Source organism: Ascaphus truei, unplaced genomic scaffold (assembly GCF_040206685.1).
Source record: "Ascaphus truei isolate aAscTru1 unplaced genomic scaffold, aAscTru1.hap1 HAP1_SCAFFOLD_1908, whole genome shotgun sequence".
In the NCBI taxonomy this organism is placed as follows: Eukaryota; Metazoa; Chordata; class Amphibia; order Anura; family Ascaphidae; genus Ascaphus; species Ascaphus truei.
This window is the reverse complement of record NW_027454811.1, coordinates 7,501-34,446: the sequence shown is the minus strand read 5'-3', so window position 1 is coordinate 34,446 and position 26,946 is coordinate 7,501. Positions and strand designations below refer to the sequence as shown.

The 26,946-nt window shown below is 40.5% G+C and overlaps 1 protein-coding gene across 1 annotated transcript in view; it reads right to left on the bottom strand.

Moving 5' to 3' along the window:
* Positions 1 to 367: 367 nt before the first annotated feature.
* LOC142477063 (bromodomain-containing protein 7-like) overlaps positions 368 to 26,946 on the bottom strand; it is a gene marked incomplete at its 5' end in the record, with an annotated part of 29,040 nt that continues 2,461 nt past the window's right edge. Inside the window, 8 exons of the mRNA XM_075582116.1 lie at positions 368 to 621; positions 1,866 to 2,009; positions 3,859 to 4,002; positions 6,899 to 7,013; positions 7,212 to 7,323; positions 10,189 to 10,324; positions 11,317 to 11,424; positions 12,366 to 12,444. Coding sequence (XP_075438231.1) covers positions 485 to 621; positions 1,866 to 2,009; positions 3,859 to 4,002; positions 6,899 to 7,013; positions 7,212 to 7,323; positions 10,189 to 10,324; positions 11,317 to 11,424; positions 12,366 to 12,444 — 975 coding nt within the window. The remainder of the gene's footprint in view (positions 622 to 1,865; positions 2,010 to 3,858; positions 4,003 to 6,898; positions 7,014 to 7,211; positions 7,324 to 10,188; positions 10,325 to 11,316; positions 11,425 to 12,365; positions 12,445 to 26,946) is intronic.

The following is a 26,946-nucleotide window of genomic DNA, read 5'->3' as shown; positions in this document are numbered from 1 at the left end:
TGTAGAGGGGGGGGGGAGAAGATGGCTCATTTCAATTTATTTGAAAAGGAAGAAACTGTCACCTGAAAATAAACTAGTGTAACCCAGGAGTGGCCTACTCCAGTCTTCAAGGACCACTAAGAGACCACATTTTAAGGATATCCCTGCTTCAGCACAGGTAGCTCAATCAGTGGCTCAGGGATATACTTAAAACCTGACCCGTTGGTGGTTCTTGAGGACTAGAGTTGGCCACTCCTGGGCTGGTAAAAAGGCATCACTTCCTTCAACAAAAGAAGGTTTCTTTGCCTATAAGCCGTGGCCTTGGTATTTAAGCCACTACATCTCGTATTTGTCTTATACTACAAAATAAAGCGATGCTGAGCCCGGGTTTAATGAAAAACACAATGACAATGTATTGAAACTGAAAAGGTTTTGTGGTGTAATATACAAGTCCGGCTCTCAGGTCTGCTGTAATATACAAGTCCGGCTCTCCGGGTCGCGATCCCTACGTCCCCACCACGACGCACTCTCCGCTTCCAGGAATCGCTCCTTTTTCTTGTGTGTCTGCGGAAGAGAGAACGATGGGACCCCCTGCTGCCACGATTAATACTGCGGGTATCTGGGCTCGTGGCCAGTCCCACGCTGAAAAAGGACATATTTATCAAACGCACAGGCTTACGCGGTCAGTATACAAGTGTGTGCGCCTGTGTGCGTATATCTAAATATCAGTGCGTCAGGGTGTATTGATGTGTGTTATTATCTGTATGATAACACCGTGTGGGAGGGAGCGACAATCACATTGTATGACACAGGTGGTAGGAGGATCCTGCCCCAAGGAGCTTACACTCTGTGTGCTCATTTGTACAGTGGGGATAACAAACCATCAACAGGACATGTTAACCTCTGCACGCCCAGGGGCCAGCGCGAGTATAAAATGGTTTTACTTAAAGGGGCCAATCCTTCCTAGGTCCAGAGCGAACTAATTCCAGTAATTGGTTATGGTGTCTTCTGGGTAATTGATAATTATTTTGTTTACCCAAATCTGGCACCTGTAAGCATATTTAATGTACTTATTAAAGCGAGACTCGGGAGGGGTGTGATCACCTCTGGCTGCTCCCTTCTGTGTGATGTCGTCACTGTGTGATGAGCAAGCGCTTGTACAGCCAGTTGCCCCACTTACCTTTATTGGGTATCTGATGGGGGTGGGGGGGGGGGGGGATAAGGGGAAAGAAAACACTTGGTTGACAAACACTCAGAGGCCCACTAAGAAATTAATGTAGCCGCCGGTCTGGGATTGCAAATGTAACTCTTGCGGAGGAAACAATCATTATATAAAAGAGTGTGAGAGAGTGTGTGTGAGAGAGAGAGTGTGTGAGAGTGAGTGTGTGAGAGTGAGTGTGTGAGAGTGAGTGTGTGAGAGTGAGTGTGTGAGAGTGAGTGTGTGAGAGTGAGTGTGAGAGAGTGAGTGTGAGAGAGTGTGTGTGAGAGAGAGAGTGTGTGAGAGAGAGAGTGTGTGAGAGTGAGAGTGTGTGTGTGAGAGTGTGTGTGTGTGAGAGTGTGAGTGTGTGAGTGTGTGTGAGAGTGTGTGTGTGTGTGAGTGTGTGTGTGTGTGAGTGTGTGTGTGTGTGTGTGTGTGTGTGAGAGTGTGTGTGTGAGTGTGTAATTCCTCCCTCTGGCAGCAGAATCGGGGTTAACCCTCGCCTCTCCGCAGAGCAGGTCTTGCAGTTGCAGGGGACGTCTTGGTTTACTCTTATCTTGTATATTGCTGCCACAGAATGTTTGCATCCCTGCTCCATAGAGCTTACAATCTAATTCTGGAGACAAAGAGCCGACCCCGGGATTTGAACACGTATCTCCTGCTTCAGTCCGTGTTACTCAGAACGTACCTGCCGTTAAGTCCACCAGGGCCTGGCCGCTGCCCGGGGGCGGGGCGGAGATCCCCATGGCTTTCCGGACGCCCTGGACACTGACGATGTCTCCGGGATTCACCTGCTGGGCCAATTCCTTCAGATTCCCGTTCACTTTCTCAGCTGCAGGGAAAGGAAGCGGTCTGAGCGTGCGCGGTGACAACCTCAGCCAGCACCGTCACCCACCGCAGTGCCGTTAACTATTTCACTGCCACTGGCAGCGTTCAATAACTTCCCTGCGATGGGCTAGGTCTATAAAGTGCTGCTGGTGTAGACGCAAGTCCTGCAGCGCAACACAAGCGTGGGCTTCATTCCGCGTGAAAGGGAACCCATCTGAAAAGAAATGGGGGACAGGCGGCGGTGGGGAGAGGGGGGGAGACAGGCGGCGGTGGGGAGAGGGGGGGAGACAGGCGGCGGTGGGGAGAGGGGGGGAGACAGGGGGAGACAGGCGGCGGTGGGGAGGGGGGGGAGACAGGCGGGGGTGGGGGAGAGGAGGACAGGCGGTGGGGGGGGAGAGGAGGACAGGCGGTGGGGGGGGAGAGGAGGACAGGCGGTGGGGGGAGAGGACAGGCGGTGGGGGGGAGAGGAGGACAGGCGGTGGGGGGGGGGAAGGACAGGCGGTGGGGGGGAGAGGAGGACAGGCGGTGGGGGGGAGAGGGGGGGAGACAGGCGGTGGGGGGGAGAGGGGGGGAGACAGGCGGCGGTGGGGAGAGGGGGGGAGACAGGGGGAGACAGGCGGCGGTGGGGAGGGGGGGGAGACAGGCGGGGGTGGGGGAGAGGACAGGCGGTGGGGGGGAGAGGAGTACAGGCGGTGGGGGGGGAGAGGAGGACAGGCGGTGGGGGGAGAGGACAGGCGGTGGGGGGGAGAGGAGGACAGGCGGTGGGGGGGGGGGAGGACAGGCGGTGGGGGGGGGGAAGGACAGGCGGTGGGGGGGAGAGGAGGACAGGCGATGGGGGGGAGAGGAGGACAGGCAGTGGGGGGGAGAGGAGGACAGGCGGTGGGGGGGGAGAGGACAGGCCAGGCGGTGGGGGGGGGGGGAGAGGAGAACAGGCGTGGGGGGGGGGGAGAGGAGGACAGGCGGTGGGGGGGGGGGGGGGGAGAGGAGGACAGGCGGTGGGGGGGGGGGGAGAGGAGGACAGGCGGTGGGGGGGGGGGGAGAGGAGGACAGGCGGTGGGGGGGGAGAGGAGGACAGGCGGTGGGGGGGGGAGAGGAGGACAGGCGGTGGGGGGGGAGAGGAGGACAGGCGGTGGGGGGGGAGAGGAGGACAGGCGGTGGGGGGGGAGAGGAGGACAGGCGGTGGGGGGGGAGAGGAGGACAGGCGGTGGGGGGGGAGAGGAGGACAGGCGGTGGGGGGGGAGAGGAGGACAGGCGGTGGGGGGGAGAGGAGGACAGGCGGTGGGGGGGAGAGGAGGACAGGCGGTGGGGGGGGAGAGGAGGACAGGCGGTGGGGGGGAGAGGAGGACAGGCGGTGGGGGGGAGAGGAGGACAGGCGGTGGGGGGGGAGAGGAGGACAGGCGGTGGGGGGGGAGAGGAGGACAGGCGGTGGGGGGGGAGAGGAGGACAGGCGGTGGGGGGGGAGAGGAGGACAGGCGGTGGGGGGGGAGAGGAGGACAGGCGGTGGGGGGGGAGAGGAGGACAGGCGGTGGGGGGGGGAGAGGAGGACAGGCGGTGGGGGGGAGAGGAGGACAGGCGGTGGGGGGGGGGAGAGGAGGACAGGCGGTGGGGGGGGGAGAGGAGGACAGGCGGTGGGGGGGGAGAGGACAGGCGGTGGGGGGGGAGAGGACAGGCGGTGGGGGGGGAGAGGACAGGCGGTGGGGGGGGAGAGGACAGGCGGTGGGGGGGGAGAGGACAGTCGGTGGGGGGGAGAGGACAGTCGGTGGGGGGGAGAGGACAGTCGGTGGGGGGGGGGAGACAGGTGGGGGGTGGACACAGACAGGTGGGGGGGGGGGATGTCAGGCGGCGGGACGTACATAGCTGGAGTTCCTGTGCGGATGGGGCGAGCAGGCAGACCGCGTTGGGCGGGGGCTTGGTGCTCAGCCGCTTGCTCTGGACGTCTTGCAGCTCTCGTAGTAAGCTGGTGGTCTCATCGAGTTTTCTCTGGAACGCCCCGGCTTCTGCAAGGTATGGGAGGGGAAGGGTTACAGGCCGACGCTACGGTGCCATCTTCTCCCTGCGCTGCAACATTCAAGCTCCAGTTATTCTAATAGGGTTGTGCCTGTGTAAGAAGAGGACGTCACAGCGTGCTGAATAAGGGCCGCTGACAGTGATATGGTTATAGACACGCGCCCTCCCCCCCAGATTGTTCCTTGTTATTTTGCTCATATTTCCCCTCCCCCCAAGGTTTTACCCATTTATTATTTCTCTGGGACCCCCCCTGTCTTAAAGAGTGTGAAAGGCAGCAGCCATTTTAAATTCCCAGGTGGGCAAATTTGCAGCAACTGAATTCAACTAGTGTTTAAAAAAGGGTCGGATTGGTGAAAATGGCAGCAAAAGGACACTGCGATGGCAAGAAAAAAGGCCCATATCTACTAAGCATTATTCTGCCATACAGTACCTTCCAGCGCTGGAGACACCATTCAAGTAAATGGGCTGTAAGGATCTTCCAGCGACGGCTTATAAGCAAATGCTTTTCATGGCGGGCAGTGAGGATTACGCTGGTGGATGGGACATAATGCTCATGGCGGGCAGTGAGGATTACGCTGGTGGATGGGACATAATGCTCATGGCGGGCAGTGAGGATTACGCTGGTGGATGGGCCTTAATGTTCATGGCGGGCAGTGAGGATTACGCTGGTAGATGGGACACAATGTTCATGGCGGGCAGTGAGGATTACGCTGGTGGATGGGACACAATGTTCATGGCGGGCAGTGAGGATTACGCTGGTGGATGGGCCTTAATGTTCATGGCGGGCAGTGAGGATTACGCTGGTAGATGGGACACAATGTTCATGGCGGGCAGTGAGGATTACGCTGGTGGATGGGACACAATGTTCATGGCGGGCAGTGAGGATTACGCTGGTGGATGGGACATAATGCTCATGGCGGGCAGTGAGGATTACGCTGGTGGATGGGACACAATGTTCATGGCGGGCAGTGAGGATTACGCTGGTGGATGGGCCTTAATGTTCATGGTGGGCAGTGGGGATTACGCTGGTGGATGGGACACAATGTTCATGGTGGGCAGTGAGGATTACGCTGGTGGATGGGACACAATGTTCATGGTGGGCAGTGAGGATTACGCTGGTGGATGGGACACAATGTTCATGGTGGGCAGTGAGGATTACGCTGGTGGATGGGACATAATGGTCATGGCGGGCAGTGAGGATTGCGCTGGTGGATGGGACATAATGTTCATGGCGGGCAGTGAGGATTACGCTGGTGGATGGGACATAATGTTCATGGTGGGCAGTGGGGATTACGCTGGTGGATGGGCCTTAATGTTCATGGTGGGCAGTGGGGATTACGCTGGTGGATGGGACACAATGTTCATGGTGGGCAGTGAGGATTACGCTGGTGGATGGGACACAATGTTCATGGTGGGCAGTGAGGATTACGCTGGTGGATGGGACATAATGCTCATGGCGGGCAGTGAGGATTACGCTGGTGGATGGGACATAATGTTCATGGCGGGCAGTGAGGATTACGCTGGTAGATGGGACACAATGTTCATGGCGGGCAGTGAGGATTACGCTGGTAGATGGGACATAATGCTCATGGCGGGCAGTGAGGATTACGCTGGTAGATGGGACATAATGCTCATGGCGGGCAGTGAGGATTACGCTGGTGGATGGGACACAATGTTCATGGCGGGCAGTGAGGATTACGCTGGTAGATGGGACATAATGTTCATGGCGGGCAGTGAGGATTACGCTGGTGGATGGGACACAATGTTCATGGCGGGCAGTGAGGATTACGCTGGTGGATGGGACATAATGCTCATGGCGGGCAGTGAGGATTACGCTGGTAGATGGGACATAATGCTCATGGCGGGCAGTGAGGATTACGCTGGTGGATGGGACATAATGTTCATGGCGGGCAGTGAGGATTACGCTGGTGGATGGGACATAATGCTCATGGCGGGCAGTGGGGATTACGCTGGTGGATGGGACACAATGCTCATGGCGGGCAGTGGGGATTACGCTGGCGGTTGGGACATAATGCTCATGGCGGGCAGTGAGGATTACGCTGGCGGTTGGGACATAATGCTCATGGCGGGCAGTGAGGATTACGCTGGTGGATGGGACACAATGTTCATGGCGGGCAGTGAGGATTACGCTGGTGGATGGGACATAATGTTCATGGCGGGCAGTGAGGATTGCGCTGGTGGATGGGACATAATGTTCATGGCGGGCAGTGAGGATTACGCTGGTGGATGGGACACAATGTTCATGGCGGGCAGTGAGGATTGCGCTGGTGGATGGGACATAATGTTCATGGCGGGCAGTGAGGATTACGCTGGTGGATGGGACACAATGTTCATGGCGGGCAGTGAGGATTACGCTGGTGGATGGGACATAATGTTCATGGCGGGCAGTGAGGATTACGCTGGTGGATGGGACACAATGCTCATGGCGGGCAGTGAGGATTACGCTGGTGGATGGGACATAATGTTCATGGCGGGCAGTGAGGATTACGCTGGTGGATGGGACATAATGCTCATGGCGGGCAGTGAGGATTACGCTGGTGGATGGGACATAATGCTCATGGCGGGCAGTGAGGATTACGCTGGTGGATGGGACATAATGCTCATGGTGGGCATTGAGGATTACGCTGGTGGATGGGACATAATGCTCATGGCGGGCAGTGAGGATTACGCTGGTGGATGGGACATAATGTTCATGGCGGGCAGTGAGGATTGCGCTGGTGGATGGGACATAATGTTCATGGCGGGCAGTGGGGATTACGCTGGCGGTTGGGCCCGAATGGGTTATGGTGGGTAGTGCAGATTTTGCCGCCGGTGGATGGGACGTAACCAGCAGACAGAAGCAGTGACAGAAGCAGGTTTCCTTACCTGCCGAGTCAAAAGTCTCTTCAAATATTCCCAAACCAAACACGGACTTCAGACATGCTAACTGGTCGGCGGTGCTGTTATAATCCAGCTTTGATGTACATCCCGATTCTGCGGCCTTCAAACAAAACAAACACGTTGCTATGAGAAGCAGCCCTAACGCCCCAAATTAAGCAAACCAGTTACAAACGGCATCATATTTAGCAAACAAAATGTTTTATAAGTAATCTGGGAAATGGCTCTCGCTTGGGGGCAGTAAGGAGAATGGTTTCTGGAATATATGTTTAACTGCAGCTGTGTTTGTTCGGTTGGTTACCATGTCCAGTACCCGCTGGGACCTCGAGTACTCCCCGTTGGTTACAGCATCGAGTATACAGTCTGCCATCCCATACGGCGGATCCTGTGTGCTCTCCAAGAACTCCTGGATGCTGAAGAGACACAAATGGAAACATTGTCACCATAATCCAGGCTTGGGCTGTGAACACGAGCGGCATCATTTGTAATCATGGGGCCATGTGTAATTCCAGGTGTGATGTACACACGGCGTGAGAAAGAAGAACATCTCTGGCACTTTGATTGATGTTTGTGATCAATAAATCAGAAATATAATCCGAGACCATGGTCATCAAAAGCAGGACCTTTAAAAAAGAACAATTTATTCAAATAACTAATAAAATACACATATAAGCAACTGAAACTTGGAGCAAATTTTAAACCATGTAGTTAGTGCGGGTCACACGCCTTCCAAACCGTAACTTGTAAATGCAGATTATTCCAAACAGGAGAAAAAAGGTTTTGAAAACACAGGTTGATGAACCACAGAGTACAGGCATACCCCACATTAACGTACGCAATGGGACCGGAGCATGTATGTAAAGCGAAAATGTACTTAAAGTGAAGCACTACCTTTTTCCCCCACTTATCGATGCAGGTACTGTACTGCAATCGTCATATACGTGCCTAACTGATGTAAATAACGCATGTGTAACAGGCTCTATAGTCTCCCCGCTTGCGCACAGCTTCGTACAGGTAGGGAGCGGTATTGCTGTTCAGGACGTGCTGACAGGCGCATGCGTGAGCTGCCGTTTGCGTATTGGGTGATATGTCCTTACTCGCGAGTGTACTTAAAGTGAGTGTCCTTAAAGTGGGGTATGCCTGTATTTGTCTTTATGTTGCCTGTCGGATATTCAGTTACAGTCCTAATCCTGAATATGAGATCTTGTAATCCCCTGATTAGTTCCATATTAAATATCTTTTATTCCAAATATCCTGTGAGAATGATATATTGTTGTTTTAGAAGATACAATGTCCTTTAGATGTTGCATCAATAAGGTTAACCTCTTGTGAGTGATTGTAATCGTTAAAGATATCCCTATCAAGTAGGGTTTATTTCAACACGGTGTATAGGTTTAGAGTTTCTCAAGGGTAATGACCCTGCAGTGTGTTACACAGGTATCACAGATAACATCTTCATTGTGAATGTGGAGCGTGAATGTGGGCGTTTCTGGTTTGTTACATGCTGCTCGGTACTTCACCTTCTATCCGGTTGTGAAAGACGCGGACGCTGCGGATCGTGGAGCCGGGTGCCGTTCAACCTGTCCCCTCCAGTGGAAAGTCACTGTTTGCCGCTGACCTCCGTGGCCTGCTCAGACCAGGTGCCGTGGGTCTCCTCCACTTGCACAGCTATTACGATAGTATCCAGCCCGCACCGATGTGCGGCCTTCCCTCGTGTGTGGCCAGCACTACATGGTTTCAAATTTGCCCTACAGTTCTGGTGCTTGTGTGTATTTTATTGTTTATTTTAATAAATTGTTCCGCTTTAATGACCACGGTCTCAATTACATTTCTGATGTATTGATCACAAACATCAGTTTTCTTCTCTTTCTCCCATTGCAAATAAAGAGGTTTTGAGACCCTCTTTTTTTTCCCTCCGGCTGCAAGATTGATTGTTTGAGACTGATGCACCCCACTGCTTAATTTTCTAGGTTTAAGTCACGGAAATCACTGTGTATTAGTGGCACTACATATTGGCGTCCCGACCACTCTTTATCACATACGGTGTGAGCCCTCTGCCAAAACATTTCCCCTCATCAATGGACACACTAAACTGATGGAAAGGTTGTGTGTGTATGACAGTGGCTGACATCGGGACCCAGCAGAACCACGGGGACGGGAGGCAGGGGTGGGGAGGCGGGAGGTTTCCGGATGGCAGATTAGCTGCATCGTCGTTAGACAAGAGAGAGAGTAACGAGGACAAATACAGAGAGGTACAGGACTGCAGCAGGACAGATCTCACGGTGGTAGAGGGAACTACTTTTGACTCTAGATTTGACCATGTTTACTTAAAGGTGCAGTCCCTCCTAGGACCAAAATGAGCTGGTGACCGTGACATGATTAAGGAGTTAAATGTAGGCGTGACACCTTTTTTTTTTTTTTTTTTACAAAAATCATAAAAAGATTTGTATTTTGAAGTATTTTGCAAACGTGGGAGTTTTTTTGCTATACAAATTCATGTGGATGATAATATACAATGGGAAGGACAGGGCAATGACCGGATTTCTGCTCCCCGGATAAAACGCGTTCACATCTCCATGCGTTACACAATGACTCCCCATGGTAATGCCCGGCGGCTTTTCCCCTCAAGGGCAAAGTGACCCTTTAACAAAAGGACAATAATTAAAATGCATAAGGGCAGTGGAACGAGTTCCCCGCGGTGGGATCGCTCTGGGAAGGTGAATGCAGCACCGGGGGTGAGAGGTGGGCAAACAGAAAGCGTTGTCTGCAGCGCAGAAAAGATTTACTGAGAGGATTGGTCCTCTCATCCCATCCGGTCAGTTTGGCCGTTCTACTGCTGGGAACGAGCCTTTTACTTTGGCAGGGAAGATGTTACCCCAAGTAAACCTCGGTGCTGGTCAGGGCCCCAGTGGGAGAGGAATAATCCGACACACAGGAGCCCTATAATCTTTCAGAAAGCATGCAACCTACAAATGTCCTGTGAGAAATGGCATTACATGGATCTGTTTATACCAGGGGCGGCCAACTCCAGACAAGGGCCACCAACAGAACAGATTTTCAGCACAGGTGGCTCAATCAGTGGGGATTGAGCCACCTGTGCTGAAGCAGGGATATCCTGAAAACCTGACCTATTAGTGGACCTTGAGGACTGGAGTTGGCCACCCCTGCATTAACCCCGTAACTGCTGTTAGTTCCCACGTGCGATTGAACCTTTAGTTGCAGTGCAGGTTCCAATATTCAGTTTAAAACCACAGTTCGCCGGTGCCGGATCACAGTACCTGAATGCCCCCTGGGCACTGGGCTCGTCTCCGTAGGTCGTGTAGATTAAATCCGAGTCGTCCTTGCTTATGTTTGCAAACGTCGAGTCGTAAGCGGGAGCGTAGGAGCTGAACGGCCCGTAGTTCAAGTATAATACTGAGGAGGAATCAAATTGGAAAATCCAGCTCTCTACGCGACTGCCATTGTCAGATTTGCAAAGAAATCCGGTCGCACCGAATGATACAGGTTTGGAAATGCAGTTTTAAGGGTCAATGACCCCTAACTGTGCCCCCCTCATTAAATCACAATGCATTCAGCAGTCAGAATTTCGTATACCCGTCAGAGGATTCCAGACCCCCTTTACCTCTAGCATAAAAGCACAAGGGGGTAGGGTTATGGGCATTTCCAAACTATTACATTTGAGGTCAGCTCGCTGCTACAGACGGGACTGGGGTCCGTGCACAACAGCCTGTGCTGGCACCGTGACCCCGATCTAGTAATACAGCTCATCACAGCGTGAGATCGAGGTGTAAGCACGCCGTTCTGCGACTATACGGAACAGCTGCACATTTTATGGAGTAAACTCAGCAGTTGCTGTTATTTTATGCTGCATAGCCGCGGCAAATAAATAGCCCCATCTATATTATATACATTACCAACACGTGTAAACGCCTCTTACTCGTATGCTACATCCTGCCTTTGTTCATTCCTTTATTGGGAATATTGTGCTTGCTGCCCTGTCCGCCTTTTACCCCACAGCAATCCAAACCTTACACAGCGAGCAGAGAGATGTATGTGGCTAGCAGACACTACAAGGCTGAGATCTAGTGCTGGAAAACGAATGCGTTTGAAGACCCCAGGGTGATATATCGAGGCAAACGCAGCAGGATTGTCCCTGCATCTCTGCATCAATGTATCGAGGTCTTTGCACCTACTCCATTTGAGACTGAGGGCGCGTCAGCAGGAGGAGACAGAAATGAGATGCGTCAAATTCTGCGCCAAGTGTGAAGTGGCGGAAACCGCGTTGGCTTCACAATTTGCAGCGGAAAATGGAGCAACGTGTCACAGACCCCCTTCCATTCGCGCTCTCTTTCGGTCGATACATCACCAAGTCTTAGGCAAGCCGCTCCGGTCCGGCCGATCCTCACCTGGGGTAACCTTGTTCCGTTTGTCTTCTTTGAATCCGTGCAGTGAATTGACTCCCGCCTGCAGCCTGCTGGCCGCCAGCCCGAGGTGTGTGTGGCTGTATCCCATCTCTGTACGTGATAAAGTATGGGGACGTTCAAACAGACGGGACGCGCTTACACAACCGGGGGTGTCCATGACAACAATCGCACGCGGCCACTAAAACCAGCAGCGTCACCGGCGAGTGATGTACATTAACTCCTATCTTACCCCACGGGACCGCAACTCCAGTCCAACACCCAATAGGTCAGGTTTTCAGGATATCTCTGCTTCAGCACAGGTTGCTTAGTCGAAGCCACCTGTGCTGAAGCAGGACTGATCAAGCCACCTGTGCTGCAGCAGAGATATCCTGAAAACCTGACTTGTCCTCAAGACCCCCCCCCCCCCCCCCCAACAGGAGTGGAGACCCCTTGCTTTAACCCCATGGCTGCCAGAAAGCCCTGGCGCACACACACACACACACACCTGGCAATTAAAGAGCGCTCGTGGCTATGCTTTGCAATAGTTTTGGAGCAGGGGGTTTCTGGAGCAAAACCGCGTTCATTTCAGCCCCGGGGCCCCCTGCTTCCTGAGATACTTACCTTCGTGGTGGTGATGGCGGTATCGCTTCAGTTTAGGGATGACATCACGGCTTCCTATTGGCCAGCGTGATGCTGAACTTTTAAACCGCCATATTATGAACCCAACCAGGGCTCCTGTCGGCACCATCCACAGAGGTAATTATCTCGGGGAAGCAGGGGGTGTCCGGAGCTGAAATCATCGCGGTTCAGGTCCGCAGACCCCTGCTTCAAACCTACTGAAAACATATATCGCTTTTCTTTTTTAGAAGGCATAGCCGCGAGGCCCACGAACCACCGTAACACACACAGCCAGCGAGGCCCGGTCCTTTCATGCAAGGGCTGTGTGTGTTACGGTGGTTCGTGGGCCGCAATACTCATTCCATGCATCACATGAAGCACGGGTTCACATGCACGTGTAGAACACACAACGGGGGCCTTGGATTGCGACATACCCCCAGGATGCGCGTCGGTGGGGGGGTTGAGAAGACCGAGGGTTGTGGTCCCGTCCGGCTTCCTTCTCTCAAACTCCAACTGAAATGGAATGACCACGTTACAGGGACACATCTAGGACACAGCCCTGCTACTGTACAGCAGGACGGCCAACTCCAGTCCTCAAGGGCCACCAACAGATCAGGAACTAGGGATATCCCTACTTCAGCACAGGAGGCGCAATCAGTGGCTCAGTCTTACATAAATAGACAAAGTAGGTACTATATAAATAAAGGTATACATGTGTGTGTGTTTCAATAAATAGTGTGTGTGTGTGTGTGTTTCTATAAATATAGTGTGTGTGTGTGTTTCTATAAATATAGTGTGTGTGTGAGTGTTTCTATAAATATAATGCGTGTGTGTTTCTATAAATATAATGCGTGTGTGTGTGTTTCTATAAATATAATGTGTGTGTGTTTCTATAAATATAATGCGTGTGTGTGTGTTTCTATAAATATAATGCGTGTGTTTCTATAAATATAATGCGTGTGTGTGTTTCTATAACTATAATGTGTGTTTCTATAAATATAATGCGTGTGTGTGTGTTTCTATAAATATAATGTGTGAGTGTTTCTATAAATATAATGTGTGTGTGTTTCTATAAATATAATGCGTGTGTGTGTTTCTATAAATATAATGTGTGTGTGTTTCTATAAATATAATGCGTGTGTGAGTGTTTCTATAAATATAATGCGTGTGTGTGTTTCTATAAATATAATGCGTGTGTGTGTTTCTATAAATATAATGCGTGTGTGTGTGTTTCTATAAATATAATGTGTGTGTGTTTCTATAAATATAATGCGTGTGTGTGTGTTTCTATAAATATAATGCGTGTGTGTGTGTTTCTATAAATATAATGTGTGTGTGTTTCTATAAATATAATGCGTGTGTGTGTGTTTCTATAAATATAATGTGTGTGTGTTTCTATAAATATAATGCGTGTGTGTGTGTTTCTATAAATATAATGTGTGTTTCTATAAATATAATGCGTGTGTGTGTTTCTATAAATATAATGCGTGTGTGTGTTTCTATAACTATAATGTGTGTTTCTATAAATATAATGCGTGTTTCTATAAATATAATGCGTGTGTGTGTGTTTCTATAAATATAATGTGTGTGTGTTTCTAGAAATATAATGTGTGTTTCTATAAATATAATGCGTGTGTGTGTGTTTCTATAAATATAATGTGCGTGTGTTTCTATAAATATAATGCGTGTGTGTGTTTCTATAACTATAATGTGTGTTTCTATAAATATAATGCGTGTGTGTGTGTTTCTATAAATATAATGTGTGTGTGTTTCTATAAATATAATGCGTGTGTGTGTGTGTTTCTATAAATATAATGTGTGTGTGTTTCTATAAATATAATGCGTGTGTGTGTTTCTATAAATATAATGTGTGTGTGTTTCTATAAATATAATGCGTGTGTGTGTGAGTGTTTCTATAAATATAATGCGTGTGTGTGTGTGTTTCTATAAATATAATGCGTGTGTGTGTTTCTATAACTATAATGTGTGTTTCTATAAATATAATGCGTGTGTGTGTGTTTCTATAAATATAATGTGTGTGTGTTTCTATAAATATAATGCGTGTGTGTGTGTGTTTCTATAAATATAATGTGTGTGTGTTTCTATAAATATAATGCGTGTGTGTGTTTCTATAAATATAATGTGTGTGTGTTTCTATAAATATAATGCGTGTGTGTGTGTGAGTGTTTCTATAAATATAATGCGTGTGTGTGTTTCTATAAATATAATGTGTGTGTGTTTCTATAAATATAATGCGTGTGTGTGTGTTTCTATAAATATAATGCGTGTGTGTGTGTTTCTATAAATATAATGTGTGTGTGTTTCTATAAATATAATGCGTGTGTGTTTCTATAAATATAATGCGTGTGTGTGTTTCTATAAATATAATGCGTGTGTGTGTGTTTCTATAAATATAATGTGTGTGTGTTTCTATAAATATAATGCGTGTGTGTGTGTTTCTATAAATATAATGCGTGTGTGTGTTTCTATAAATATAATGCGTGTGTGTGTTTCTATAAATATAATGCGTGTGTGTGTTTCTATAAATATAATGCGTGTGTGTGTTTCTATAAATATAATGCGTGTGTGTGTGTTTCTATAAATATAATGCGTGTGTGTGTGTTTCTATAAATATAATGTGTGTGTGTTTCTATAAATATAATGTGTGTGTGTTTCTATAAATATAATGCGTGTGTGTGTTTCTATAAATATAATGCGTGTGTGTGTTTATATAAATATAATGTGTGTGTGTTTCTATAAATATAATGTGTGTGTGTTTCTATAAATATAATGCGTGTGTGAGTGTTTCTATAAATATAATGCGTGTGTGTGTGTTTCTATAAATATAATGCGTGTGTGTGTTTCTATAAATATAATGTGTGTGTGTTTCTATAAATATAATGCGTGTGTGTGTGTGTGAGTGTTTCTATAAATATAATGCGTGTGTGTGTTTCTATAAATATAATGTGTGTGTGTTTCTATAAATATAATGCGTGTGTGTGTTTCTATAAATATAATGTGTGTGTGTTTTTATAAATATAATGCGTGTGTGTGTTTCTATAAATATAATGCGTGTGTGTGTTTCTATAAATATAATGCGTGTGTGTTTCTATAAATATAATGCGTGTGTGTTTCAATAAATATAATGCGTGTGTGTGTGTTTCTATAAATATAATGCGTGTGTGTGTGTGTGTTTCTATAAATATAATGCGTGTGTGTGTGTTTCTATAAATATAATGCGTGTGTGTGTGTGTTTCTATAAATATAATGCGTGTGTGTGTGTTTCTATAAATATAATGCGTGTGTGTGTTTCTATAAATATAATGCGTGTGTGTTTCTATAAATATAATGTGTGTTTCTATAAATATAATGCGTGTGTGTGTGCTTCTATAAATATAATGCGTGTGTGTGTTTCTATAAATATAATGCGTGTGTGTGTGTTTCTATAAACATAATGCCTGTGTGTGTTTCTATAAATATAATGCGTGTGTGTTTCTATAAATAATGCCTGTGTGTGTTTCTATAAATATAATGCGTGTGTGTGTTTCTATAAATATAATGCGTGTGTGTGTTTCTATAAATATAATGCGTGTGTGTGTGTTTCTATAAATATAATGCGTGTGTGTGTTTCTATAAATATAATGCGTGTGTGTGTTTCTATAAATATAATGCGTGTGTGTGTGTTTCTATAAATATAATGCATGTGTGTGTGTGTTTCTATAAATATAATGTGTGTGTGTGTGTTTCTATAAATATAATGCGTGAGTGTTTCCATAAATATAATGCGTGTGTGTGTTTCTATAAATATAATGCGTGTGTGTGTTTCTATAAATATAATGCGTGTGTGTGTGTTTCTATAAATATAATGCATGTGTGTGTGTGTTTCTATAAATATAATGTGTGTGTGTGTGTTTCTATAAATATAATGCGTGAGTGTTTCCATAAATATAATGCGTGTGTGTGTTTCTATAAATATAATGCGTGTGTGTGTTTCTATAAATATAATGCGTGTGTGTGTGTTTCTATAAATATAATGCGTGTGTGTGTTTCTATAAATATAATGCGTGTGTGTGTTTCTATAAATATAATGCGTGTGTGTGTTTCTATAAATATAATGCGTGTGTGAGTGTTTCTATAAATATAATGCCTGTGTGTGTTTCTATAAATATAATGTGTGTGTGTGTTTCTATAAATATAATGCGTGTGTGTGTTTCTATAAATATAATGCGTGAGTGTTTATATAAATATAATGCGTGTGTGTGTTTCTATAAATATAATGCGTGTGTGTGTTTCTATAAATATAATGCGTGTGTGTGTTTATATAAATATAATGCGTGTGTGTGTGTGTTTCTATAAATATAATGCATGTGTGTGTGTGTTTCTATAAATATAATGTGTGTGTGTGTGTTTCTATAAATATAATGCGTGTGTGTGTGTTTCTATAAATATAATGCATGTGTGTGTGTGAGTGTTTCTATAAATATAATGTGTGTGTGTGTTTCTATAAATATAATGCGTGTGTGTGTTTCTATAAATATAATGCGTGAGTGTTTATATAAATATAATGTGTGTGTGTGTTTCTATAAATATAATGCATGTGTGTGTTTCTATAAATATAATGTGTGTGTGTTTCTATAAATATAATGCGTGAGTGTTTATATAAATATAATGCGTGTGTGTGTTTCTATAAATATAATGCGTGTGTGTGTGTTTCTATAAATATAATGCGTGAGTGTTTCTATAAATATAATGCGTGAGTGTTTCTATAAATATAATGCGTGTGTGTGTTTCTATAAATATAATGCGTGTGTGTGTGTTTCTATAAATATAATGCGTGTGTGTGTTTCTATAACTATAATGTGTGTTTTTCTATAAATATAATGCGTGTGTTTCTATAAATATAATGCGTGTGTGTGTGTTTTTATAAATATAATGCGTGTGTGTGTTTCTATAAATATAATGCGTGTGTGTGTGTTTCTATAACTATAATGCGTGTGTGTGTGTTTCTATAAATATAATGTGTGTGTGTTTCTATAAATATAATGCGTGTGTGTGTGTGTGTTTCTATAAATATAATGTGTGTGTGTTTCTATAAATATAATGCGTGTGTGTGTTTCTATAAATATAATGTGTGTGTGTTTCTATAAATATAATGCGTGTGTGTGTGTGAGTGTTTCTATAAATATAATGCGTGTGTGTGTGTGTTTCTATAAATATAATGTGTGTGTGTTTCTATAAATATAATGCGTGTGTGTGTGTTTCTATAAATATAATGCGTGTGTGTGTGTTTCTATAAATATAATGTGTGTGTGTTTCTATAAATATAATGCGTGTGTGTTTCTATAAATATAATGCGTGTGTGTGTTTCTATAAATATAATGCGTGTGTGTGTGTTTCTATAAATATAATGTGTGTGTGTTTCTATAAATATAATGCGTGTGTGTGTGTTTCTATAAATATAATGCGTGTGTGTGTTTCTATAAATATAATGCGTGTGTGTGTTTCTATAAATATAATGCGTGTGTGTGTTTCTATAAATATAATGCGTGTGTGTGTTTCTATAAATATAATGCGTGTGTGTGTGTTTCTATAAATATAATGCGTGTGTGTGTGTTTCTATAAATATAATGTGTGTGTGTTTCTATAAATATAATGCGTGTGTGTGTTTCTATAAATATAATGCGTGTGTGTGTTTATATAAATATAATGTGTGTGTGTTTCTATAAATATAATGTGTGTGTGTTTCTATAAATATAATGCGTGTGTGAGTGTTTCTATAAATATAATGCGTGTGTGTGTGTTTCTATAAATATAATGCGTGTGTGTGTTTCTATAAATATAATGTGTGTGTGTTTCTATAAATTTAATGCGTGTGTGTGTGTTTCTATAAATATAATGTGTGTGTGTTTCTATAAATATAATGCGTGTGTGTGTGTTTCTATAAATATAATGCGTGTGTGTGTTTCTATAAATATAATGCGTGTGTGTGTTTCTATAAATATAATGCGTGTGTGTGTTTCTATAAATATAATGCGTGTGTGTGTTTCTATAAATATAATGCGTGTGTGTGTGTTTCTATAAATATAATGTGTGTGTGTTTCTATAAATATAATGCGTGTGTGTGTTTCTATAAATATAATGTGTGTGTGTTTTTATAAATATAATGCGTGTGTGTGTTTCTATAAATATAATGCGTGTGTGTGTTTCTATAAATATAATGCGTGTGTGTTTCTATAAATATAATGCGTGTGTGTTTCAATAAATATAATGCGTGTGTGTGTGTTTCTATAAATATAATGCGTGTGTGTGTGTGTGTTTCTATAAATATAATGCGTGTGTGTGTGTTTCTATAAATATAATGCGTGTGTGTGTTTCTATAAATATAATGCGTGTGTGTTTCTATAAATATAATGTGTGTGTTTCTATAAATATAATGCGTGTGTGTGTGTTTCTATAAATATAATGCGTGTGTGTGTTTCTATAAATATAATGCGTGTGTGTGTGTTTCTATAAATATAATGCCTGTGTGTGTTTCTATAAATATAATGCGTGTGTGTTTCTATAAATAATGCCTGTGTGTGTTTCTATAAATATAATGCGTGTGTGTGTTTCTATAAATATAATGCGTGTGTGTGTTTCTATAAATATAATGCGTGTGTGTGTGTTTCTATAAATATAATGCGTGTGTGTGTTTCTATAAATATAATGCGTGTGTGTGTTTCTATAAATATAATGCGTGTGTGTGTGTTTCTATAAATATAATGCATGTGTGTGTGTGTTTCTATAAATATAATGTGTGTGTGTGTGTTTCTATAAATATAATGCGTGAGTGTTTCCATAAATATAATGCGTGTGTGTGTTTCTATAAATATAATGCGTGTGTGTGTTTCTATAAATATAATGCGTGTGTGTGTGTTTCTATAAATATAATGCGTGTGTGTGTTTCTATAAATATAATGCGTGTGTGTGTTTCTATAAATATAATGCGTGTGTGTGTTTCTATAAATATAATGCGTGTGTGAGTGTTTCTATAAATATAATGCCTGTGTGTGTTTCTATAAATATAATGTGTGTGTGTGTTTCTATAAATATAATGCGTGTGTGTGTTTCTATAAATATAATGCGTGAGTGTTTATATAAATATAATGCGTGTGTGTGTGTTTCTATAAATATAATGCGTGTGTGTGTTTCTATAAATATAATGCGTGTGTGTGTTTCTATAAATATAATGCGTGTGTGTGTGTGTTTCTATAAATATAATGCATGTGTGTGTGTGTTTCTATAAATATAATGTGTGTGTGTGTGTTTCTATAAATATAATGCGTGTGTGTGTTTCTATAAATATAATGCATGTGTGTGTGTGAGTGTTTCTATAAATATAATGTGTGTGTGTGTTTCTATAAATATAATGCGTGTGTGTGTTTCTATAAATATAATGCGTGTGTGTGTTTCTATAAATATAATGCGTGAGTGTTTCTATAAATATAATGTGTGTGTGTGTTTCTATAAATATAATGCATGTGTGTGTTTCTATAAATATAATGTGTGTGTGTTTCTATAAATATAATGCGTGAGTGTTTATATAAATATAATGCGTGTGTGTGTTTCTATAAATATAATGCGTGTGTGTGTGTTTCTATAAATATAATGCGTGAGTGTTTCTATAAATATAATGCGTGAGTGTTTCTATAAATATAATGCGTGTGTGTGTTTCTATAAATATAATGCGTGTGTGTGTGTTTCTATAAATATAATGCGTGTGTGTGTTTCTATAACTATAATGTGTGTTTTTCTATAAATATAATGCGTGTGTTTCTATAAATATAATGCGTGTGTGTGTGTGTTTTTATAAATATAATGCGTGTGTGTGTTTCTATAAATATAATGCGTGTGTGTGTGTTTCTATAACTATAATGCGTGTGTGTGTGTTTCTATAAATATAATGTGTGTGTGTTTCTATAAATATAATGCGTGTGTGTGTGTGTTTCTATAAATATAATGTGTGTGTGTTTCTATAAATATAATGCGTGTGTGTGTTTCTATAAATATAATGTGTGTGTGTTTCTATAAATATAATGCGTGTGTGTGTGAGTGTTTCTATAAATATAATGCGTGTGTGTGTGTGTTTCTATAAATATAATGTGTGTGTGTTTCTATAAATATAATGCGTGTGTGTGTGTTTCTATAAATATAATGCGTGTGTGTGTGTTTCTATAAATATAATGTGTGTGTGTTTCTATAAATATAATGCGTGTGTGTTTCTATAAATATAATGCGTGTGTGTGTTTCTATAAATATAATGCGTGTGTGTGTGTTTCTATAAATATAATGTGTGTGTGTTTCTATAAAAATAATGCGTGTGTGTGTGTTTCTATAAATATAATGCGTGTGTGTGTTTCTATAAATATAATGCGTGTGTGTTTCTATAAATATAATGCGTGTGTGTGTTTCTATAAATATAATGCGTGTGTGTGTTTCTATAAATATAATGCGTGTGTGTGTGTTTCTATAAATATAATGCGTGTGTGTTTCTATAAATATAATGTGTGTGTTTCTATAAATATAATGCGTGTGTGTGTTTCTATAAATATAATGCGTGTGTGTGTTTATATAAATATAATGTGTGTGTGTTTCTATAAATATAATGTGTGTGTGTTTCTATAAATATAATGCGTGTGTGAGTGTTTCTATAAATATAATGCGTGTGTGTGTGTGTTTCTATAAATATAATGCGTGTGTGTGTTTCTATAAATATAATGTGTGTGTGTTTCTATAAATATAATGCGTGTGTGTGTGTGTGAGTGTTTCTATAAATATAATGCGTGTGTGTGTTTCTATAAATATAATGTGTGTGTGTTTCTATAAATATAATGCGTGTGTGTGTTTCTATAAATATAATGTGTGTGTGTTTTTATAAATATAATGCGTGTGTGTGTTTCTATAAATATAATGCGTGTGTGTGTTTCTATAAATATAATGCGTGTGTGTTTCAATAAATATAATGCGTGTGTGTGTTTCTATAAATATAATGCGTGTGTGTGTGTGTGTTTCTATAAATATAATGCGTGTGTGTGTGTTTCTATAAATATAATGCGTGTGTGTGTGTGTTTCTATAAATATAATGCGTGTGTGTGTGTTTCTATAAATATAATGCGTGTGTGTGTTTCTATAAATATAATGCGTGTGTGTTTCTATAAATATAATGTGTGTGTTTCTATAAATATAATGCGTGTGTGTGTGTGTTTCTATAAATATAATGCGTGTGTGTGTTTCTATAAATATAATGCGTGTGTGTGTGTTTCTATAAATATAATGCCTGTGTGTGTTTCTATAAATATAATGCGTGTGTGTTTCTATAAATAATGCGTGTGTGTGTTTCTATAAATATAATGCGTGTGTGTTTCTATAAATATAATGCGTGTGTGTGTGTTTCTATAAATATAATGCGTGTGTGTGTTTCTATAAATATAATGCGTGTGTGTGTTTCTATAAATATAATGCGTGTGTGTGTGTTTCTATAAATATAATGCATGTGTGTGTGTTTCTATAAATATAATGCATGTGTGTGTGTGTTTCTATAAATATAATGTGTGTGTGTGTGTGTTTCTATAAATATAATGCGTGAGTGTTTCCATAAATATAATGCGTGTGTGTGTTTCTATAAATATAATGCGTGTGTGTGTTTCTATAAATATAATGCGTGTGTGTGTGTTTCTATAAATATAATGTGTGTGTGTTTCTATAAATATAATGCGTGTGTGTGTGTTTCTATAAATATAATGCGTGTGTGTGTTTCTATAAATATAATGCGTGTGTGTGTTTCTATAAATATAATGCGTGTGTGTGTTTCTATAAATATAATGCGTGTGTGTGTTTCTATAAATATAATGCGTGTGTGTGTTTCTATAAATATAATGCGTGTGTGTGTGTTTCTATAAATATAATGTGTGTGTGTTTCTATAAATATAATGCGTGAGTGTTTCCATAAATATAATGCGTGTGTGTGTTTCTATAAATATAATGCGTGTGTGTGTTTCTATAAATATAATGCGTGTGTGTGTGTTTCTATAAATATAATGTGTGTGTGTTTCTATAAATATAATGCGTGTGTGTGTGTTTCTATAAATATAATGCGTGTGTGTGTTTCTATAAATATAATGCGTGTGTGTGTTTCTATAAATATAATGCGTGTGTGTGTTTCTATAAATATAATGCGTGTGTGTGTTTCTATAAATATAATGCGTGTGTGTGTTTCTATAAATATAATGCGTGTGTGTGTGTTTCTATAAATATAATGTGTGTGTGTTTCTATAAATATAATGTGTGTGTGTTTCTATAAATATAATGCGTGTGTGTGTTTCTATAAATATAATGCGTGTGTGTGTTTATATAAATATAATGTGTGTGTGTTTCTATAAATATAATGTGTGTGTGTTTCTATAAATATAATGCGTGTGTGAGTGTTTCTATAAATATAATGCGTGTGTGTGTGTTTCTATAAATATAATGCGTGTGTGTGTTTCTATAAATATAATGTGTGTGTGTTTCTATAAATATAATGCGTGTGTGTGTGTGTGAGTGTTTCTATAAATATAATGCGTGTGTGTGTTTCTATAAATATAATGTGTGTGTGTTTCTATAAATATAATGCGTGTGTGTGTTTCTATAAATATAATGTGTGTGTGTTTTTATAAATATAATGCGTGTGTGTGTTTCTATAAATATAATGCGTGTGTGTGTTTCTATAAATATAATGCGTGTGTGTTTCTATAAATATAATGCGTGTGTGTTTCAATAAATATAATGCGTGTGTGTGTGTTTCTATAAATATAATGCGTGTGTGTGTGTGTGTTTCTATAAATATAATGCGTGTGTGTGTGTTTCTATAAATATAATGCGTGTGTGTGTGTGTTTCTATAAATATAATGCGTGTGTGTGTGTTTCTATAAATATAATGCGTGTGTGTGTTTCTATAAATATAATGCGTGTGTGTTTCTATAAATATAATGTGTGTTTCTATAAATATAATGCGTGTGTGTGTGTTTCTATAAATATAATGCGTGTGTGTGTTTCTATAAATATAATGCGTGTGTGTGTGTTTCTATAAACATAATGCCTGTGTGTGTTTCTATAAATATAATGCGTGTGTGTTTCTATAAATAATGCCTGTGTGTGTTTCTATAAATATAATGCGTGTGTGTGTTTCTATAAATATAATGCGTGTGTGTGTTTCTATAAATATAATGCGTGTGTGTGTGTTTCTATAAATATAATGCGTGTGTGTGTTTCTATAAATATAATGCGTGTGTGTGTTTCTATAAATATAATGCGTGTGTGTGTGTTTCTATAAATATAATGCATGTGTGTGTGTGTTTCTATAAATATAATGTGTGTGTGTGTGTTTCTATAAATATAATGCGTGAGTGTTTCCATAAATATAATGCGTGTGTGTGTTTCTATAAATATAATGCGTGTGTGTGTTTCTATAAATATAATGCGTGTGTGTGTGTTTCTATAAATATAATGCGTGTGTGTGTTTCTATAAATATAATGCGTGTGTGTGTTTCTATAAATATAATGCGTGTGTGTGTTTCTATAAATATAATGCGTGTGTGAGTGTTTCTATAAATATAATGCCTGTGTGTGTTTCTATAAATATAATGTGTGTGTGTGTTTCTATAAATATAATGCGTGTGTGTGTTTCTATAAATATAATGCGTGAGTGTTTATATAAATATAATGCGTGTGTGTGTGTTTCTATAAATATAATGCGTGTGTGTGTTTCTATAAATATAATGCGTGTGTGTGTTTCTATAAATATAATGCGTGTGTGTGTGTGTTTCTATAAATATAATGCATGTGTGTGTGTGTTTCTATAAATATAATGTGTGTGTGTGTGTTTCTATAAATATAATGCGTGTGTGTGTTTCTATAAATATAATGCATGTGTGTGTGTGAGTGTTTCTATAAATATAATGTGTGTGTGTGTTTCTATAAATATAATGCGTGTGTGTGTTTCTATAAATATAATGCGTGTGTGTGTTTCTATAAATATAATGCGTGAGTGTTTCTATAAATATAATGTGTGTGTGTGTTTCTATAAATATAATGCATGTGTGTGTTTCTATAAATATAATGTGTGTGTGTTTCTATAAATATAATGCGTGAGTGTTTATATAAATATAATGCGTGTGTGTGTTTCTATAAATATAATGCGTGTGTGTGTGTTTCTATAAATATAATGCGTGAGTGTTTCTATAAATATAATGCGTGAGTGTTTCTATAAATATAATGCGTGTGTGTGTTTCTATAAATATAATGCGTGTGTGTGTGTTTCTATAAATATAATGCGTGTGTGTGTTTCTATAACTATAATGTGTGTTTTTCTATAAATATAATGCGTGTGTTTCTATAAATATAATGCGTGTGTGTGTGTGTTTTTATAAATATAATGCGTGTGTGTGTTTCTATAAATATAATGCGTGTGTGTGTGTTTCTATAACTATAATGCGTGTGTGTGTGTTTCTATAAATATAATGTGTGTGTGTTTCTATAAATATAATGCGTGTGTGTGTGTGTTTCTATAAATATAATGTGTGTGTGTTTCTATAAATATAATGCGTGTGTGTGTTTCTATAAATATAATGTGTGTGTGTTTCTATAAATATAATGCGTGTGTGTGTGTGAGTGTTTCTATAAATATAATGCGTGTGTGTGTGTGTTTCTATAAATATAATGTGTGTGTGTTTCTATAAATATAATGCGTGTGTGTGTGTTTCTATAAATATAATGCGTGTGTGTGTGTTTCTATAAATATAATGTGTGTGTGTTTCTATAAATATAATGCGTGTGTGTTTCTATAAATATAATGCGTGTGTGTGTTTCTATAAATATAATGCGTGTGTGTGTGTTTCTATAAATATAATGTGTGTGTGTTTCTATAAAAATAATGCGTGTGTGTGTGTTTCTATAAATATAATGCGTGTGTGTGTTTCTATAAATATAATGCGTGTGTGTTTCTATAAATATAATGCGTGTGTGTGTTTCTATAAATATAATGCGTGTGTGTGTTTCTATAAATATAATGCGTGTGTGTGTGTTTCTATAAATATAATGCGTGTGTGTTTCTATAAATATAATGTGTGTGTTTCTATAAATATAATGCGTGTGTGTGTTTCTATAAATATAATGCGTGTGTGTGTTTATATAAATATAATGTGTGTGTGTTTCTATAAATATAATGTGTGTGTGTTTCTATAAATATAATGCGTGTGTGAGTGTTTCTATAAATATAATGCGTGTGTGTGTGTGTTTCTATAAATATAATGCGTGTGTGTGTTTCTATAAATATAATGTGTGTGTGTTTCTATAAATATAATGCGTGTGTGTGTGTGTGAGTGTTTCTATAAATATAATGCGTGTGTGTGTTTCTATAAATATAATGTGTGTGTGTTTCTATAAATATAATGCGTGTGTGTGTTTCTATAAATATAATGTGTGTGTGTTTTTATAAATATAATGCGTGTGTGTGTTTCTATAAATATAATGCGTGTGTGTGTTTCTATAAATATAATGCGTGTGTGTTTCAATAAATATAATGCGTGTGTGTGTTTCTATAAATATAATGCGTGTGTGTGTGTGTGTTTCTATAAATATAATGCGTGTGTGTGTGTTTCTATAAATATAATGCGTGTGTGTGTGTGTTTCTATAAATATAATGCGTGTGTGTGTGTTTCTATAAATATAATGCGTGTGTGTGTTTCTATAAATATAATGCGTGTGTGTTTCTATAAATATAATGTGTGTGTTTCTATAAATATAATGCGTGTGTGTGTGTGTTTCTATAAATATAATGCGTGTGTGTGTTTCTATAAATATAATGCGTGTGTGTGTGTTTCTATAAATATAATGCCTGTGTGTGTTTCTATAAATATAATGCGTGTGTGTTTCTATAAATAATGCGTGTGTGTGTTTCTATAAATATAATGCGTGTGTGTTTCTATAAATATAATGCGTGTGTGTGTGTTTCTATAAATATAATGCGTGTGTGTGTTTCTATAAATATAATGCGTGTGTGTGTTTCTATAAATATAATGCGTGTGTGTGTGTTTCTATAAATATAATGCATGTGTGTGTGTTTCTATAAATATAATGCATGTGTGTGTGTGTTTCTATAAATATAATGTGTGTGTGTGTGTGTTTCTATAAATATAATGCGTGAGTGTTTCCATAAATATAATGCGTGTGTGTGTTTCTATAAATATAATGCGTGTGTGTGTTTCTATAAATATAATGCGTGTGTGTGTGTTTCTATAAATATAATGTGTGTGTGTTTCTATAAATATAATGCGTGTGTGTGTGTTTCTATAAATATAATGCGTGTGTGTGTTTCTATAAATATAATGCGTGTGTGTGTTTCTATAAATATAATGCGTGTGTGTGTTTCTATAAATATAATGCGTGTGTGTGTTTCTATAAATATAATGCGTGTGTGTGTTTCTATAAATATAATGCGTGTGTGTGTGTTTCTATAAATATAATGTGTGTGTGTTTCTATAAATATAATGCGTGAGTGTTTCCATAAATATAATGCGTGTGTGTGTTTCTATAAATATAATGCGTGTGTGTGTTTCTATAAATATAATGCGTGTGTGTGTGTTTCTATAAATATAATGTGTGTGTGTTTCTATAAATATAATGCGTGTGTGTGTGTTTCTATAAATATAATGCGTGTGTGTGTTTCTATAAATATAATGCGTGTGTGTGTTTCTATAAATATAATGCGTGTGTGTGTTTCTATAAATATAATGCGTGTGTGTGTTTCTATAAATATAATGCGTGTGTGTGTTTCTATAAATATAATGCGTGTGTGTGTGTTTCTATAAATATAATGTGTGTGTGTTTCTATAAATATAATGTGTGTGTGTTTCTATAAATATAATGCGTGTGTGTGTTTCTATAAATATAATGCGTGTGTGTGTTTATATAAATATAATGTGTGTGTGTTTCTATAAA